The 15,124-nt window shown below is 33.4% G+C and overlaps 1 protein-coding gene across 2 annotated transcripts in view; it reads right to left on the reverse strand.

The window, feature by feature from the left end:
• Positions 1–6,490: 6,490 nt before the first annotated feature.
• The window catches only part of LOC133332640 (axin), an 81,095-nt gene continuing 72,461 nt past the window's right edge, over positions 6,491–15,124 (reverse strand). The window contains exons 2-11 of one of the 2 annotated variants that reach the window (XM_061541031.1): positions 11,355–11,471; positions 11,058–11,290; positions 10,314–10,994; positions 8,871–9,005; positions 8,647–8,743; positions 8,448–8,582; positions 8,125–8,380; positions 7,104–7,248; positions 6,703–7,035; positions 6,491–6,640 (exon numbers count right to left, since the gene is read on the reverse strand). In XM_061541031.1, the coding sequence (XP_061397015.1) occupies positions 6,514–6,640; positions 6,703–7,035; positions 7,104–7,248; positions 8,125–8,380; positions 8,448–8,582; positions 8,647–8,743; positions 8,871–9,005; positions 10,314–10,994; positions 11,058–11,290; positions 11,355–11,447 (2,235 nt within the window). In that variant the 5' untranslated portion in view covers positions 11,448–11,471 and the 3' untranslated portion in view covers positions 6,491–6,513. The remainder of the gene's footprint in view (positions 6,641–6,702; positions 7,036–7,103; positions 7,249–8,124; positions 8,381–8,447; positions 8,583–8,646; positions 8,744–8,870; positions 9,006–10,313; positions 10,995–11,057; positions 11,291–11,354; positions 11,472–15,124) is intronic. The other variant, XM_061541036.1, reaches the window with a different exon arrangement.

Raw genomic sequence — 15,124 nt, forward strand, 5'->3', positions numbered from 1 at the left:
AATAAATAAAAATATTTAAAATTATGGAAGGTCAAAATGAAGGAGAAGAGGCATATCATAAAAATAATTTGCCACTTTAAGAAATTGGAGAGATATAATATAGAAATTAAAAAAAGGTACACAATTATGTAGTGAAATAATAATCTGTGAATTAATTAATTTAATCGCAAATTTCTTCCTATTATTCGTTGTGTCCGACATCGTTCAATGCGGGTTTTTGCTATCATAAAAATGTTCTTTTATTTGTAATCTATTGTAGTTATTGCACCAAATTGCATCAAAACAATGAACAGCTGTTTCACATGCCATATTATATGTTTGTTGCTATATTTTCAAACTTTAATTTATTTTCTTTTAATCAATTTCATTTTAATTTAATTTACATTTGTATTGTTATAAAGTTTCAATAACAATAAATATAGCAGTTTTTAATAAAAAAATCAATAAATAAAGTATTGAAAATATTACACAATTAAATTATAATGGGGCAACACGCGTTGCAACTTAAATTACAATATGGCAACACAAATTTTTTTTCAACCACAATTTTCGAAAACTCCAATCCAAGGTATATTTAATAAGGTAGCCGCATCGGCCCAGCTGTTGGTGCAAATAAATGTCAAAAATGTTGTTGTAATGTTGAACCAAAAAATTAAAAAACAAAATTATAAATGAAAATCTCAGAATTTCGAAGAGCTTGTTTGGCAATACTTTTATTAACATTTTCTACAAGAATTTGTGTAAAAAAATCTTGTCAATCTGTTTGTACAACAACCGATGTTTGTTGAAGAAATTCACCGATGCGGCTACCTTGTATATCTACCTTGCGCAAATCTTTTTACATGCGAGATATCTCCCTAGCGAATATCCAGAATAAGGCTGAATGTTTTCGCTCAACGTGAAATGGTCCAAATAGGGTGATGATCTTGGAAATGATGGATTGAAGTCACATAATCGGACTGTATCCATAGAATTATCCTGGATGCAGAATCTTGTCATTATTATTATCCAAAGCACCCCCATTGAGTTTAGATCTAAGTCTAAGAGAAATCCATTCCAAACTTGTGCCTCTTGTAGAAGTTCATTTCCGTAAGAAATTGTGTAGAGATATTAGAGGGAATGTAAACTGAGCCAATAATTAAGTTTTTTTGTTGTTGTAACAGGTTGGCTGTTGACGAAAGTTCTTTCCTGAAAAATGTTGATTGAAGAAAACGGAAGAAGGAAAATATATTAATTAATTAATTAGGAATTCGGATTTTAAGAGGGTAGCCGGAGAAATTGTGCCACCTCTATTGGCTTTAGCCATAAGTCTATGGACAATAGACTCGTAGGCTCGGACGGACAATTGAATAAATGGTGTGGGTCGTGAGGGCTTTGCTGGCACGAAGGACACCTGTTTAGGGTTCCGGGGACAAATGCGCTCTCGATACAATTGAGTACATTGCTGTATCCGGACCTTAGTTGTGCCAGAATTGAACGGGTTGGGCTAGGAAGAAGCCTCTCTCTCCGAAATTGCAGGAGGATGTTGTTGTAGGACTTTATTGCATCTGTTGCCATTTATGGCATCGGAGACCGCCAGTTGATGCACGGATTTCATCGCGTTCGCTATCGACAATCTGTTGACGTCCGATGGAATGACGTCTTGGATGCCATCACGATGGCGCCTGAAGTCCTGGCGGATGAGTCGCGGAGGTGGATCTGCCATCACAGTGTGATGGTTAGGATGACACGGCAGGTAGCATGCCAGCTACAAGGTAGCATGCCAGCCTGGCCTCCTCATGTAGGTGATCGACGCTCGTCATCTGGACACACCCGCTTGCAATTCGGAGTGCATTATTTTGCGATGTTTGCAATGATCTCCATTGTGTGTTGCTAAGGAAAGAAGTCCAGACTGGGGCAGAATAATTCAGGATGGAACGACCTATAGCCTTATAAGTCGTTACCAACGTTTCTTTATCCTTGTCCCAGGAGGTGCCAGCCAAAGCTTTCAGAACTTTATTCCTAGCGTTCACTTTCTGGTTGATGTAATTGGAATGCGAGGAGAAATGAAGGAGACTATCGAAGACCACCCCAAGGATTTTCGGATTATGGACGGTGGGGATGCGCCTACCTTAAACGGAAATGTCAAGTTCTAGATTGACTTCTCGCGTCCAGGAAGTGAAGAGTGACACGGTAGACTTTGCAGTGGATAATTTTAGATTGCGCTCCCGGAAGAAGTTGGTGATGGTGGCTAGATAGTTGGAAATTCTTGCACTTACGTCGTCAATGTTAACGCCGGACGAAATAATCGTACAGTCATCGGCGTACGACACCACTGAAACATTTGGTGGAGGAATGGGGAGTTTCGCAAGATACATGTTGAACAAAATGGGGGAAAGGACACCGCCTTGCGGTACTCCCATTTTGATCTCGCGATATTTGGATTTTTGGCCACGGAACTCAACGAAGGCCTGCCGCCCATTAAGTGTGGAATTTGTGATATCGGAAATCAGTTCGGAATGATCGACCTATGAAACGCCTTGTACAGATCTAGAGCTGCCACAATGGTCCGTTCAGGTGGTCGTCGCTGATTGAGGCCATTCGCAATCTTGGAAGTAATTTCTTGCAAAGCCGTAGTTGTGCTATATGATTCCCTGAAACCGTGTTGGTGGGGAGCAAGAACGAAATGCTGTTTCAGGGACGGAAGCAATAGAGACTCTAAAACCTTGGCTACTGGAGACAGAAGAGAAATCGGGCGGTAGGATTCCAGATTAGTAGCGGATTTATTAGGTTTTAGGATTGGAATAATCCGGGCAACTTTCCAAATGTCAGGAATTACCAACTGTGACATCGATAACTCGAGGACTTTGGTCAGATAGCCCAGCCCTATTGCTCCAAGCTTCTTTAACATGAACATGAATATGCAGTCTGGACCAAGGGCTTTGGATGGTAAGTTTTTTGTTGTGTTGTTTGCCTCAATTTGAACAAAAATAGATTAAAGTTTATATCATCTATATAAATGCGTTTGTATTGAAGAGATTTCTTAAATATAATTGCTATACCGACTGGGGAATGGTTGTATATAAAATTGTAGTCATCTAAATAAACTTTTCGGTTGCATGAATCAATCCGAAATTAATATTGTTGCGAATCATGATGTTTTGTTTTAATTCCTTTGGTGTAAAGGCGTGTGCTAAATCTGATTTATCTCGCAAAATTTTTATCGACTCCGTGTGAACCACGGCATCAGAAAAATATAACTTGCTTTTTCGCCTGAAGAAAATGTAGAAAATTTTTAATAAAAATTATTGCGCTAAGATTTTTTTCTTAGATGCTCTTTTTATTCTCACTGAACGAATACAACAAACCAATAAAATTCACAATAGAAAGTTAAACCAAAAATAAGTTCCTAAATCTTGACTCAATAATACACAGAGAAGAACAATTACTAAGACTAGATTGGTACCAAGGGAGAATCATAAATTTCCACTCTAAACACTCTCGGAATATTAAAGTTAACACTACATTATATGAATATTATGACATTAAGGGTGTACTTACCAAATACAATATGAAAAACGAACAGGTTTATGTTTTTATCTATTTTCTTTTTCATTCTTGAAATTGTTTTGATTTTTTATTATTTTGAAATCAAATTATTTCATTTTACTTGTAAATGTAATGTTATTATAAACGTTAAGATGGCAAATTCTCTTAAAAAAATATCATTACGTAAAAAATATGTTTGTGTTGTTGTTGCAAGTGTAAATTTATAAATAATCATAATTATAATGATAATACAATTAAAATGTTAATTCATTAATCGTAATAAGTAGCAGAAATAGTTAATTAATGATTGAACACACCAGACCAATATGCCGCTATATAGTGAGAACATAGTCAAGTTTTATCCCTATCACATGTATGTACACTTGTTGGTCCGGCCCGTGTCGTCCTTTTTGTTGGGTGTGATTTCCTATTAAAAATATTTGTATAATTTGTTTGTTTTCTTTGTTTCATTGTGATGGATTGTTGTTGTCGTTTAAGAGAATGAGTATTGCAGAAAAGTAGAACACAACTGAATGTTAATATTAATCGATTTTATGGTTTTGTTGTTTCGTATTTTAGGGACAAACTATTGAATACTACATCACAAACTAAATGTATGTCTATAAATACAAGGAAATAAGGAGTGGTATTATGGAACGTAATACGTTTCTATGCGGCAGCAAACGAAAAAGTAATTCAAATTAAAAACTAATTGGAGGAATTAAACAAAAACAAGGTATCTTTCTTTTGATTATAAATGAATTTTGCAGACGGCATAAGAAATTGACTTGCATAACTGCAAAAGGAAGTAAAATTAAATCACACTCAAAAAACTATGTGAAAATATACATATATTTAGATATATGTATGTGTGTGTATATATTATTGCAGGCAGTCCGTTCTAGAGAAAACCATCATCAGCATAATCACGAGAGTTTTAAAAACTTAATTGTATTACTTAAGCTAATGTTAATTAAATACACAAAGTAGCACTTAAATGGAAAATGAAATACAAAAATAAATAGATTCTTTAAAAATTATATATAAATACAATTACAGCTATGAATTAGCCAACGCATTGATGTTGTTTTCGTTGCTAAGTATGTATAAAAAATCCCTATTTGCTTCCAAGAGGCTTTTTCATGTACATTATATTTAAATTACAATAGTACATAGTAGTAGTAGTTCATTTTGTTAATAGGCCATAATACATATATAAATTTTAGAATTAAAAAAAAATATTATGTAATAAAGAATTTTAAAATGTTTAACAATGCTAAATTTCGACTGCCTTATTTAAGAAATTATTTCATATTTGTAATTTTGTCACATTGGTTCGAGTTGGATATTAGAATTTGTACTTGAAAATTTTGTTACAAAAGCCCAGTTTGCTAAGAAAAATCCATCCATATGTATATGGAATTTAACAGATTATAAATGTTTTTTTTTTTATTTAAAGTTGTCGACAACATTCAACTAATTATTTTTTATTTACATAGTAAATAATTTAAATACATATTCAAAACGATTAAATTAAAATGTTGAAAGCTATTTTATGGAAACTACTGTCACAAATAAGACATTGGTTGAACTATAAAGTGGCACTATTCATTCGGACCAATTGATTTCTTGTTATGGGGTTCGAGGATTGTTTCAGGGAGGGAGAGAGAGCACAACGCCGGAATTGCTAGTAGAAGGAAAATATAACATGGATATGTGATTTCGTAAGCGATTTCACATTGCAGAACCTCACTGCAAAAATCATGACATGACATTTCAAGATCAGAGGTTTAAACCCAAAATTGAATGACTTTTTTTCTATCTATGTCAAGGCATGGGCGCGTGAGGCAATTCATAGTTATGATTTATTACTTAAGCTTTTAGAATTGTTTGGTATTTGTCTTTTCATAAATATTATTTTATTTATTAACATTGTTTTATTGTGGTTTTTAACCATAATAAATGAGATTCAATATATAACGATAGGGAGAATTTTTATAACTATTTGAAAGATGCAAATATGGGCAATGAGCTTCTAATAACATATGGGAATAATTGAAATAAAAAAAAAATCGCTCAATAGAAGTTCTCAATGTTGCTTGAAATTGTAAATTTGTCATACTACTTTGTAAAGGAAAAAACTCGATTACAGTTATGACAACTATAAATTGTTGGTAGTAGAGATAATCGCAATGCTAGGCGTTTTTGGTGTTTGTGTTTGTAACATTACAGTCGGTCTAAATAAATCACAATTTGATACAAACTCAATGGAAAAATAACGACTTTCAAGTATTGTTTGTAAATTAATTCATAAGGCAGTGAAAAACAGCAAAACGTTTGTTTGAATTCCTTTGCCATTGAGCAATTCAATGTGCATCAATGAAACATTTTACTCATTTGCAATAAATTATTGTTGAACCTATCACATAACTAAAAAAAATAAATACAGAACGCATTTGTATCGTATTTTGTACATAAAATGAATTAAAAAAAATACATGTTGTTTTTTTTCTTTTAACTAGCAAATAAGTAAAATGTGTGCGTGTACACATAATTATTAATTATAATTGAGAATAATATTGCTTTATTTCTATGAAATAGCAAATATTGTTTTTTTGTTTTGTTGACGTTCTCGGTTGTTATTTCGTAAACATAAATTGAACAGAAATTTAGTCTACTAATACAAAAATATGTTGGCATATATTTTTTGCCTCGTGAAATGATAAAATAAATGTATTCTTTTTTTTGTTTGTTATTTTAGCGTTTTGTATGGTTTTTGTTTGTTGGTTGTTTACGATATATGTATAGTTTGTTTTTATTTTGTTTGCATTTTTTTCTTTTTGTTTATTTTTGACATTATTTTGTTATTTTTATATATATTTTTGTGTGTGTTGTTTTTTTCTTATTTTTGCCATTATTGTTTTTGTAATCGTTCTGTTTACATCATACAATATAAATGTATAAAAATTAAAACTTACTCTACTATTAATCGGATGGTTTAACCAGACCCATCACTTTGCCCTCAAATAAGGGAAGGATATCGTTGTCATTGACAATTTCTTCTTGAATCACTGGACTGTCAGGATCTTCACAATGTGTTTTAAAGAAAAATCTGTATTGAAAATAAAAATAGTTAAAACTTGGTCCCAATGAACAATATGCGAATAAACTTACCTAAAATTGCCCTTTTTGGGTAAATAGTCCTTAAATTGCTTTAGTGTGGGTTGTGTACCGGGTATTTTAGTTCTATAAGGATATTCTTCATCACAAAATGAAAACACAACTGTTGTGGTCTCTTGTGGTTTTGCGGGTAATGGAGGCGGGAGCGATTGATGGTGTAAACTACTACTGCCACTGCTGCTATTACTAAATGAGGCTGATTGTTGCTGTTGCATGGGAGGCAACATATGCTGCTGTTGGGTATAGCGACGAGACCGTCTAGTCTCATCTTCCAGTCTTCTTTTGGCCTCTTCCAGTTTAGAGGCTGTACTCGTGCCAGAACGTGAACTAAATTTACAAATGGGAAATGGCAAATTAATATATTTTATTACCACACATTTCCACAAATAAGTTACCTGTTATCTTTGTACTTCATTAGAGTATCAGCTGAGAATAAACTTATGCCGCTATCTGTATTCATGGAAGGCCATTTATTTGTAAGCTTCCTTGTAGAGGAACTATGGTCCGGCATTGACTTCGAGTGTTTCATTGAATGACCACCTGAAAACATTCAATATATTTAATTGTGGCAAAAAGAGAGAATTCAAATGGATTTCTTATGCTGAATTACGCCTGATATACATATATTTAATAAAATAACCTTTATGGAATGTCACATATTTCCAAGATTATTGGTGCATGGGCGTGGATTCGTATAGATTTTGGGTACATTGTAACTAAATTATCTATTGCCAGTAAATTCTGCAATCATAATATAGTCGAGTACGTTTGTAACGAAAACCGATTATAAAAAACACCGGTCGTAACGAACTTTATCTATTGCGAAGACATTTCTAGGTCCCGAAGTTTTAAGACATATTTTTCATAAAAATATTTACTCTTATAACGAACTTCTTTTATAACGAACTATTTTGTCGGTACCAAATTTTTGTTTTCATTTCTATTAATGTAGTTATAACGAACTCGCTACAAATATACTTAATACTTAACGATGACAATACTCAATAGAAGTTAATTTTTAGACTAAAACTGGCAATCTTTACAAAAATGTCTGTTTTTATGCAGTTTTCATAAATGATGTCCCACATCTAATGAAGTACTATATTATATAAATTTAATTGTTTAATCATTAATAGAACTAAATATATTTTTCCTGCTAAGCTTTTATTTTGCCTTCCCTTGGATATAACGAACAAATTAACTTGGTCGCTATTAGCGTACTTAACTGTAATAGCTTATTAAGCCCGGTCGATTTGTAATTCAACGTGATTATTGAAAGAATTGTTAGTGTCAGACGAAAATGTATTGATTGCTGTGTTCACGATGGGCAGAACATCCAACTAATTACAACAGATTTGGGCATATCGCATTGATGTCGAACGACATTCTAGATATTAGTATTTATGATTAACTTACTTATACTCATGGCGCCATCACTTAACATGCCCGAGTCATGAGTTATTGTACGCCTTCTAGATGGTAAAGGTGGGCAGGGTGACATTGTACCAGGTGAGCGATGTGGCGTTTGATCTTTCCAAACGCGTGAAACATGCTGATCGAGTATATCCTGATCATTGTCCTCGTCAATGGCAAATTTCTCTCGTATGGCTTGTGCAAAAGCACGATCACTGGCAAGTCGTTCATTGGTCGGCATAGATTCATCAGGAAAATGCTAATCATGAGAAAGATATTCAAATATTATGTTTTCTTTTTTAAACATTTATATACAAAACAAGTACCTCTATTCGGGCTCTATCTTCTAGGTCTTGTTTCCGTTTGACTTCTTCTAGTTTGGGTATTAGTAACGCTATCAACTCGGATTCCTTCAATGGTCGATGTTCATTTGAGTGAAGACGCTGAGTACGTGGTATAACCTGAAATATAGGCATGTATAAAATAAAACAATTGAAAAATGTGGCGACCTTCAATCAAACCTACTTGAAAGGTATTAGTTTCTTTATTTGCCATGGCACTCTGACGAATAGCTTTAGTTTCTGTGGAGCTATGTCTTCGTTGTATGTATGGGCGTCCATCCCTAGAAGAGGAATCGTGAGGAATATTTTTTTTAATAAGAAGTTGAAATAATTCCTTGTACAAGTAGTTGTCTGCGTTATATATATACACAGTGATCTTTAATAATATGATGTCCAGTTATTACTTACATCGAACAGCTTGAAAGAGACATGGTATCAGAATCAGTTCTACCCCCCGAACTGACACTTGCTCTTTCTGAGTCTACCCGTGAATTCGGTACGTAGGAGGTATTTGTCTTCCCCGTATAAACATAACCATGAGCACTACACTCACATGCACAAGTTTACATTATTTGAACAACAATAAATTGTTTATGGAGGGAGCAACGAGTTTTGAGTTGATGTAAAAAGTTGTAGATCAGTCCATGCAATTAATTCAATTTATATAAATTAAAATCATAGAAAATTAATAAATAAATAATAAGAATCATAATATAATAATAAAAAACAACAATAACAACGAAAAGCACACAACAAGTATTTTTATTATTCGTTGAAGTTACGATTGCAGGATATGTTTCAGGTTGAGGTGTTGTATATTATTTATGAGTGTAAGTGAGTGGGTTGTGCATTTTTAACGGTAGCAGTTACAGTTGTAATTGGATGATGGTTTTTTGGATGGATTTTGGTATTGTTTACACGTGTGTAGAGATACATAAATGAAACGAAAATAAAAGAAAAAGAAAACAAAATAAATTATAAAAATCATTTATTAAATACAAATTAGGAAAAATAATTATATCTACGTAAAGTAAAATTATCTAACTAAAAATATAAACAAATATTGCTATGAACTGACTAAATTTGAACCTGGCAAACAATAAAATTGTAACAATGCTAACATTAAGCTGTAGAAATCTGAAATTGTACTCATTTTCGATTTGCGAACTGTTTCTGTTTAATTGAATACTTTTTACATTTGCTGTTGTTACAGTAATACAATTACTGTTGTTACAGTAATACAATTGTTACAATTGAAGTTCAAGCATTTCATAATACTTATGTCGAAACAGGTTATGGTGTAGTCAGCGTTTAGAAAAGGTATTTGTTGCGGGAAAAAATAACAGATTATACTCTGATATATTTTTTGTATCAATTTCTTTTCGAATTTGTAATTTAAATTTTTTACTATCGACGAAGGCCTTATCTGACCTTACTGACTACCTTATAAATTAATTTGTTCTAAATTAAGTAATTGAAATCACAACTGATAAGAATTGTTTAGGCCAATTCCCTCATATTTATATATAAGTGAGTTCATAAACAATTGCCGTTAAGTAGCAAATCTCAATAGATTGTAAATATTAATTTTTAATCCCTAAATTTAGCTGCGAACAGTGAATTTCTCTTAAACCCCTCAATTAAAATGATCTTATATAAATTATGATACAATATGTTAATCAAATCAAGGGATAGCTGACTGGACAACAACAGGTTACTATTCGAGTATGGGATACATTTTTAGCCATTTGGGTGAACATATGATATTATTTTCTTAGTTACATTTACAGCTCAATATGCAATTAGTTAGGGTGGTATTGTAATCGAGATTTTAGGCAAAAAGATACTTACCCAGGTGGTCGTATTTCCAGTCTTCTTTTTTGTGTTGCTAATAATAAATCCCGTGTTAAGCGCATTGGCATATCGGCTGAAACGCGGCCTCCTTCTACTCGTAGTTTCTCAAAGTCATCACTTAGTGACAATTCCGAATCTTCATGCAGGGTGGGTAAGGTTGAGCTGCGAGGTAGGGTATCTGTAGCACTAACTGAACCACTAGAACTTGCCGAAGTTGAGGGGCCATATACGCTGCCACTAGCGCTGCAACTACCAGTTGGAGCACCAATGCCGGCACTAGTACTCGCGGGCAAATTAATGATTTGGCCCAATGTACTGCTCGATTTCCCAGTACTTGTGGAAGCAACCACAAGTGGCAACGCACAGGCACCGCCACTGGCTCCGCCGCCACCGCAACTAGCACCACTACTACTACTGCTACCAGTACTACAGCTACCGGCTCCCGTGGGACCACCACTACTGCTGAATCGTTCGTGAGCAGCAGACATTTGTTGAATGTAAAGTATATACATTTCCGAACACAAAAATGATGGATAAATATTATCTCGTATTGTGTTTTCGACATGCTTCTGCATGCCATCGAATATGTTTGGACTGAGAGGTATTTCATTTTTAAGTCCCGCCTTAATATTGCGTCTCAGGTCTTCTGATACAGACAGTTGACTCTTGCGCAGGAATCTTCAATGAAAATAATGGTCATAATAAAACTGAGTCTTTTGCCGATCACTCGTATCTAATTACCTGTATATAGCCTGTATAATCTGTTTAATCTTTTCAGGATCCGTCTGTTGTTTTAAACCCTCACAGGCAAAATAGAAATTCAAATGATCATTGTAGGCCGGAGCCTCCTCCTCCACGTACTTCTTGAACAATTCCACACCATCGCGATCTTCCAGTAGATGATTGAGTGTTCGGGCCCAATTCAAATAGGATGGTGGTGAATTACGTAAATGTTCTCCTACCCCTTCGGTCATCTGAAGTTAAGAAATCGAAAAAATTAGTCAAATTCAAGACTTTTAAAAATTAATAGATTTTTACCTTTCTAACTCGACTTTCTTCTCCGGGTACAGGTGGTCTTGGCCCACAACACTCATTATCATCATATTTTCGATGACCCGATGTATGGCTCATGCCACTCTCGATGATGTCTACAGACTTCGTAGGATGTCCGTATTTATAGTATTCTGTTGTCCTTCTATGTGGTGAGTGTTTAGTCAGTTGGTGTTTGTGTTTTGATTTGTTTGTTTTTTTTTCTTTTGCCTCTTGCTTTTTAGTCGGTCTTAAAATCTATGTTGCTGTTCTTTTTTATATTATTGGATTGGTTAACGGGAGTGCTGCTTCTAATTATAGTAACTTAACCTCTACTACGGCTATCTGGTGCTGGTTCTACAATTTATGTATGTATCTATGTAAGTAGGTATGTATATTCTTCGTATGCAATGATGTAGTTATTTACAGGTGAATAAGAATGCATCAGTATCAGGAGGATATCGCAATTCCAAATCGATCTGCTGCTGCTTGTTTGGTTAGTTGTGATGTCAATAAGTTCCGTTTTCTTGACGGTTTGTCTGGTGTATGTTTCACGATCGAAGGTAAAAACTGTGGAAACAAATAAAATATGACGTAACGTACAAATACAATTTGCTAATGCCCTTTTATTTTCCAAAAATATCGGGGAAACATGGAAGATGATTTTGACAATGGAAGGCAGCAATACAAGGCCTGAAAGTAGAGTAAAATAAATTATTTAATATTTGTTATCCAAACGTCAAATAAAAAATGTAAATAAAATATATGTACGCATGTATGTAATGTTAATAGTAGGTACACTAGCCAAAATATAATCACTAAATAACTCGAAATGTTTGGCAATGTCAAATTTGCCATTTAAATTAAAGTAAATCTACGTTGTTTTTTCTACAATTTCGATTAATTATGACAATTTAACCATAATTAATTTAATTATTGTTACACAATCAGAAAGCCCCAATGGGGGGCATAATATCTGGATTTCCAAGATTCATTGAAAGGAAATTTAAATGCTCTTTCCATATCTGGACATTGGATTTTTAAAAGCTGGACATAAACAAATACTGTTGAAATCGGTTCACAGTTATAAATTTTCAACTGATTTACGTAATTCTCATTTATTATTTGTATGCAAGAGTTTGTAATGCGGAGATATTGATCCCGAATGTTACGAAATCGCACTTGTGATGGTAATCGTCAATATATAGCCGATAGTAGGGTTATACTACTACTACCACACCAAAGGATGTAAATATTACATCCGGTAGTACAAAATGAAAAAATTCGCTGTTGCAAACATAAATTTACTGTGAAAAAATTCATTTCGGGCCGTCCCCCTGCTTACATCCCTGTCTTGTGGTATTTATTTATGCACAAGATGCACAAGAACTCGAGATAGAATGATGATAGCGTGCACAACAAAGATATAAAGTTTTCCTTCAAAAACTTCAGATTTACCACCAAGAAAAAAAAACCTTCGCGTTATAACTTAATAACCTGGCATATTTGCCCTCGTTTGCTAAAAGTTTCCAATACCCGTAATCTTGTTGCATAGTTTAATTATCGATTTTTATACCCTCAAACAAAAGGTGCTGTGTTTATTAAATGTGTCATTTCGTTTGCAACACCTCGAAATATTCACCAGAGACCTCTTATACTTGATCGTATAAAATTATATATTGATTTCGAAATCGAAATAACAATTGAGCTCACACTATTCTAAATAGATTGCTCCCACTCCGATATATAGGTCCATGTTTTTTTATAGGTCCATGTTTTGGTATACATCGGTACCTCCCAATTTTCAACATTTTCAAAAGTAGCAAATCTTCCTACCTAATATCTTCAATATTGATCTACAGACTATAGACTATTTATAAATATTGACATAATTTTCGAAATACGCTGGTGGCCAAAACTAAAGCAACTAAAGTTGAAAAATGCTGCAAAAATAAAGATATTGTGTTGTTTTTTAGTTTTAAATCGAATACTTTATTTCCTTAAAAAACATCGAAAAAAACATGAAAGTTACATTTATTATGACATAAATAATAATTTATGGGAATTGTCACAATTTTTTGCTTGCAAAAACTAAAGCAACTCTATAGTAAAAACAGATGTGCTCTGAAATATTAGTTATTTTTACCGTTATGGTTTCTATGTTTAGGTTTCTACACATATTCTGATTCTTATAGATAATTTTTAAAATTATTTTATCAAATAACATGTGTCTGATTTGAAATTTTGACTTACTGCAAAGAAAAAAATACAATCATGGATAGAAACAAAAACAGCTAATTTCCAGTGATGGTGAAAATAATTTATCACACAAATTATTTTGGAAAAATGTTCCATAAATACACCCTTGATTTCTCCAATTATAAGTTGGTTTTATGCAACTATATCAGTAGCGACAGTTCATCACAGGGGGAGGCAGTGGAAAACACCAGTTCGTACTGATCAACAAGTTGTCATAGCAGTACAAAATACCCATTTAAGAGTTCAACGGAATTTGTGAGACGGTTATCGTTGGATATAACCTCAAGACCAGAGTGTGGGCGAGCTTTGGTAGTAGGCATACATGTCCGGAAACTATCAAGAAAGCCATTTTATTTCTTAAAATAATCGGAAAGCCAAATTGCTTTTCGCAAAAGCTCATATTAATTGGAATTTGATTTAGTGGAGAAATATTATGCTCTCGGATGAATTAAAGTTAAATAATAAAGACTCACGACATTAATAAAAAATTCTTTTTATATATATTTACGAGTTTTATGAAGTAATGGATCGTATTATTTATACAAATGTGTTGTACCTCTTGTTTGGGTTTCAGCTCGACAATAACCTCCAAAAATAGAGATTTTTTATGAGTGAGCGGGAGTAAATAATCAGGGTTTAATAATGCCCAGATCTTTACCCTATAGAAACAGTTTCATTTCATTTATTTCATCCAAGGTAATATAAAAAAGCCAGCATGGCCAATAATTTATATTAAATTATATAACAAAAAAATCCAAATAAAGAATAAACTAAATAAATTAAAAATAAGTAACAGTAAAAAAACTCTACAAAATTAAATTTAACCGATTCCAAAATGAAAAGAACCCCAATCCACTGCACTTTACTTAACTTTCGGTAAAAAAAAATGGAGGGGAAAGGAAGCATAAGGAATCCTACATAAAAATAAACTATATATCCCTCTCGAGGCCAAGAGCAATACTAGCACTACAGACCCTAAATTTCATATGTACCAGCGTATATGTATAAATCTATAATATAAATGCTAACGAACTTAAATAAAGATGGCTCCCCAGTCAATAATTAAAAAAAGCAAAGTAACACTATGCAACCTGCAATCAGCGATTTCTTCAAAGTCAACTTCATCAAATACGAGACAAATGCACAAACAATTCCCTCCTATACGCAAAAGTGGAAGAGTTAAAATTACGAAGGCTCAAAGGGAGCTGATCCACAATCTTACGACTCTAACTACAAATGATCTTTCAGAAATTACAGACGAAAACCTCGGATACAACAACAGCCGAAAACCTCAGATACACATCACAAACCTACTACACAGTGGTAAATAAACATTTCTCATAATTCTATAATAACACAAAAGGATACGATATTCAACATACTTATCAAAGGATAGGCCAAGAAATTTAACAACAAACCATATACATAACGAACAATGGAGTTAACAACCTTTTGAAGCCGATGCAAATGACCAGAATTAGAGCCCGAAATTACCTCCAAACAATAGTTTACATGGGACA

Source organism: Musca vetustissima, unplaced genomic scaffold (genome assembly GCF_032173495.1).
Source record: "Musca vetustissima isolate MV318-11 ecotype Yass unplaced genomic scaffold, APGP_CSIRO_Mvet_v1 utg16112, whole genome shotgun sequence".
NCBI lineage: Eukaryota > Metazoa > Arthropoda > Insecta > Diptera > Muscidae > Musca > Musca vetustissima.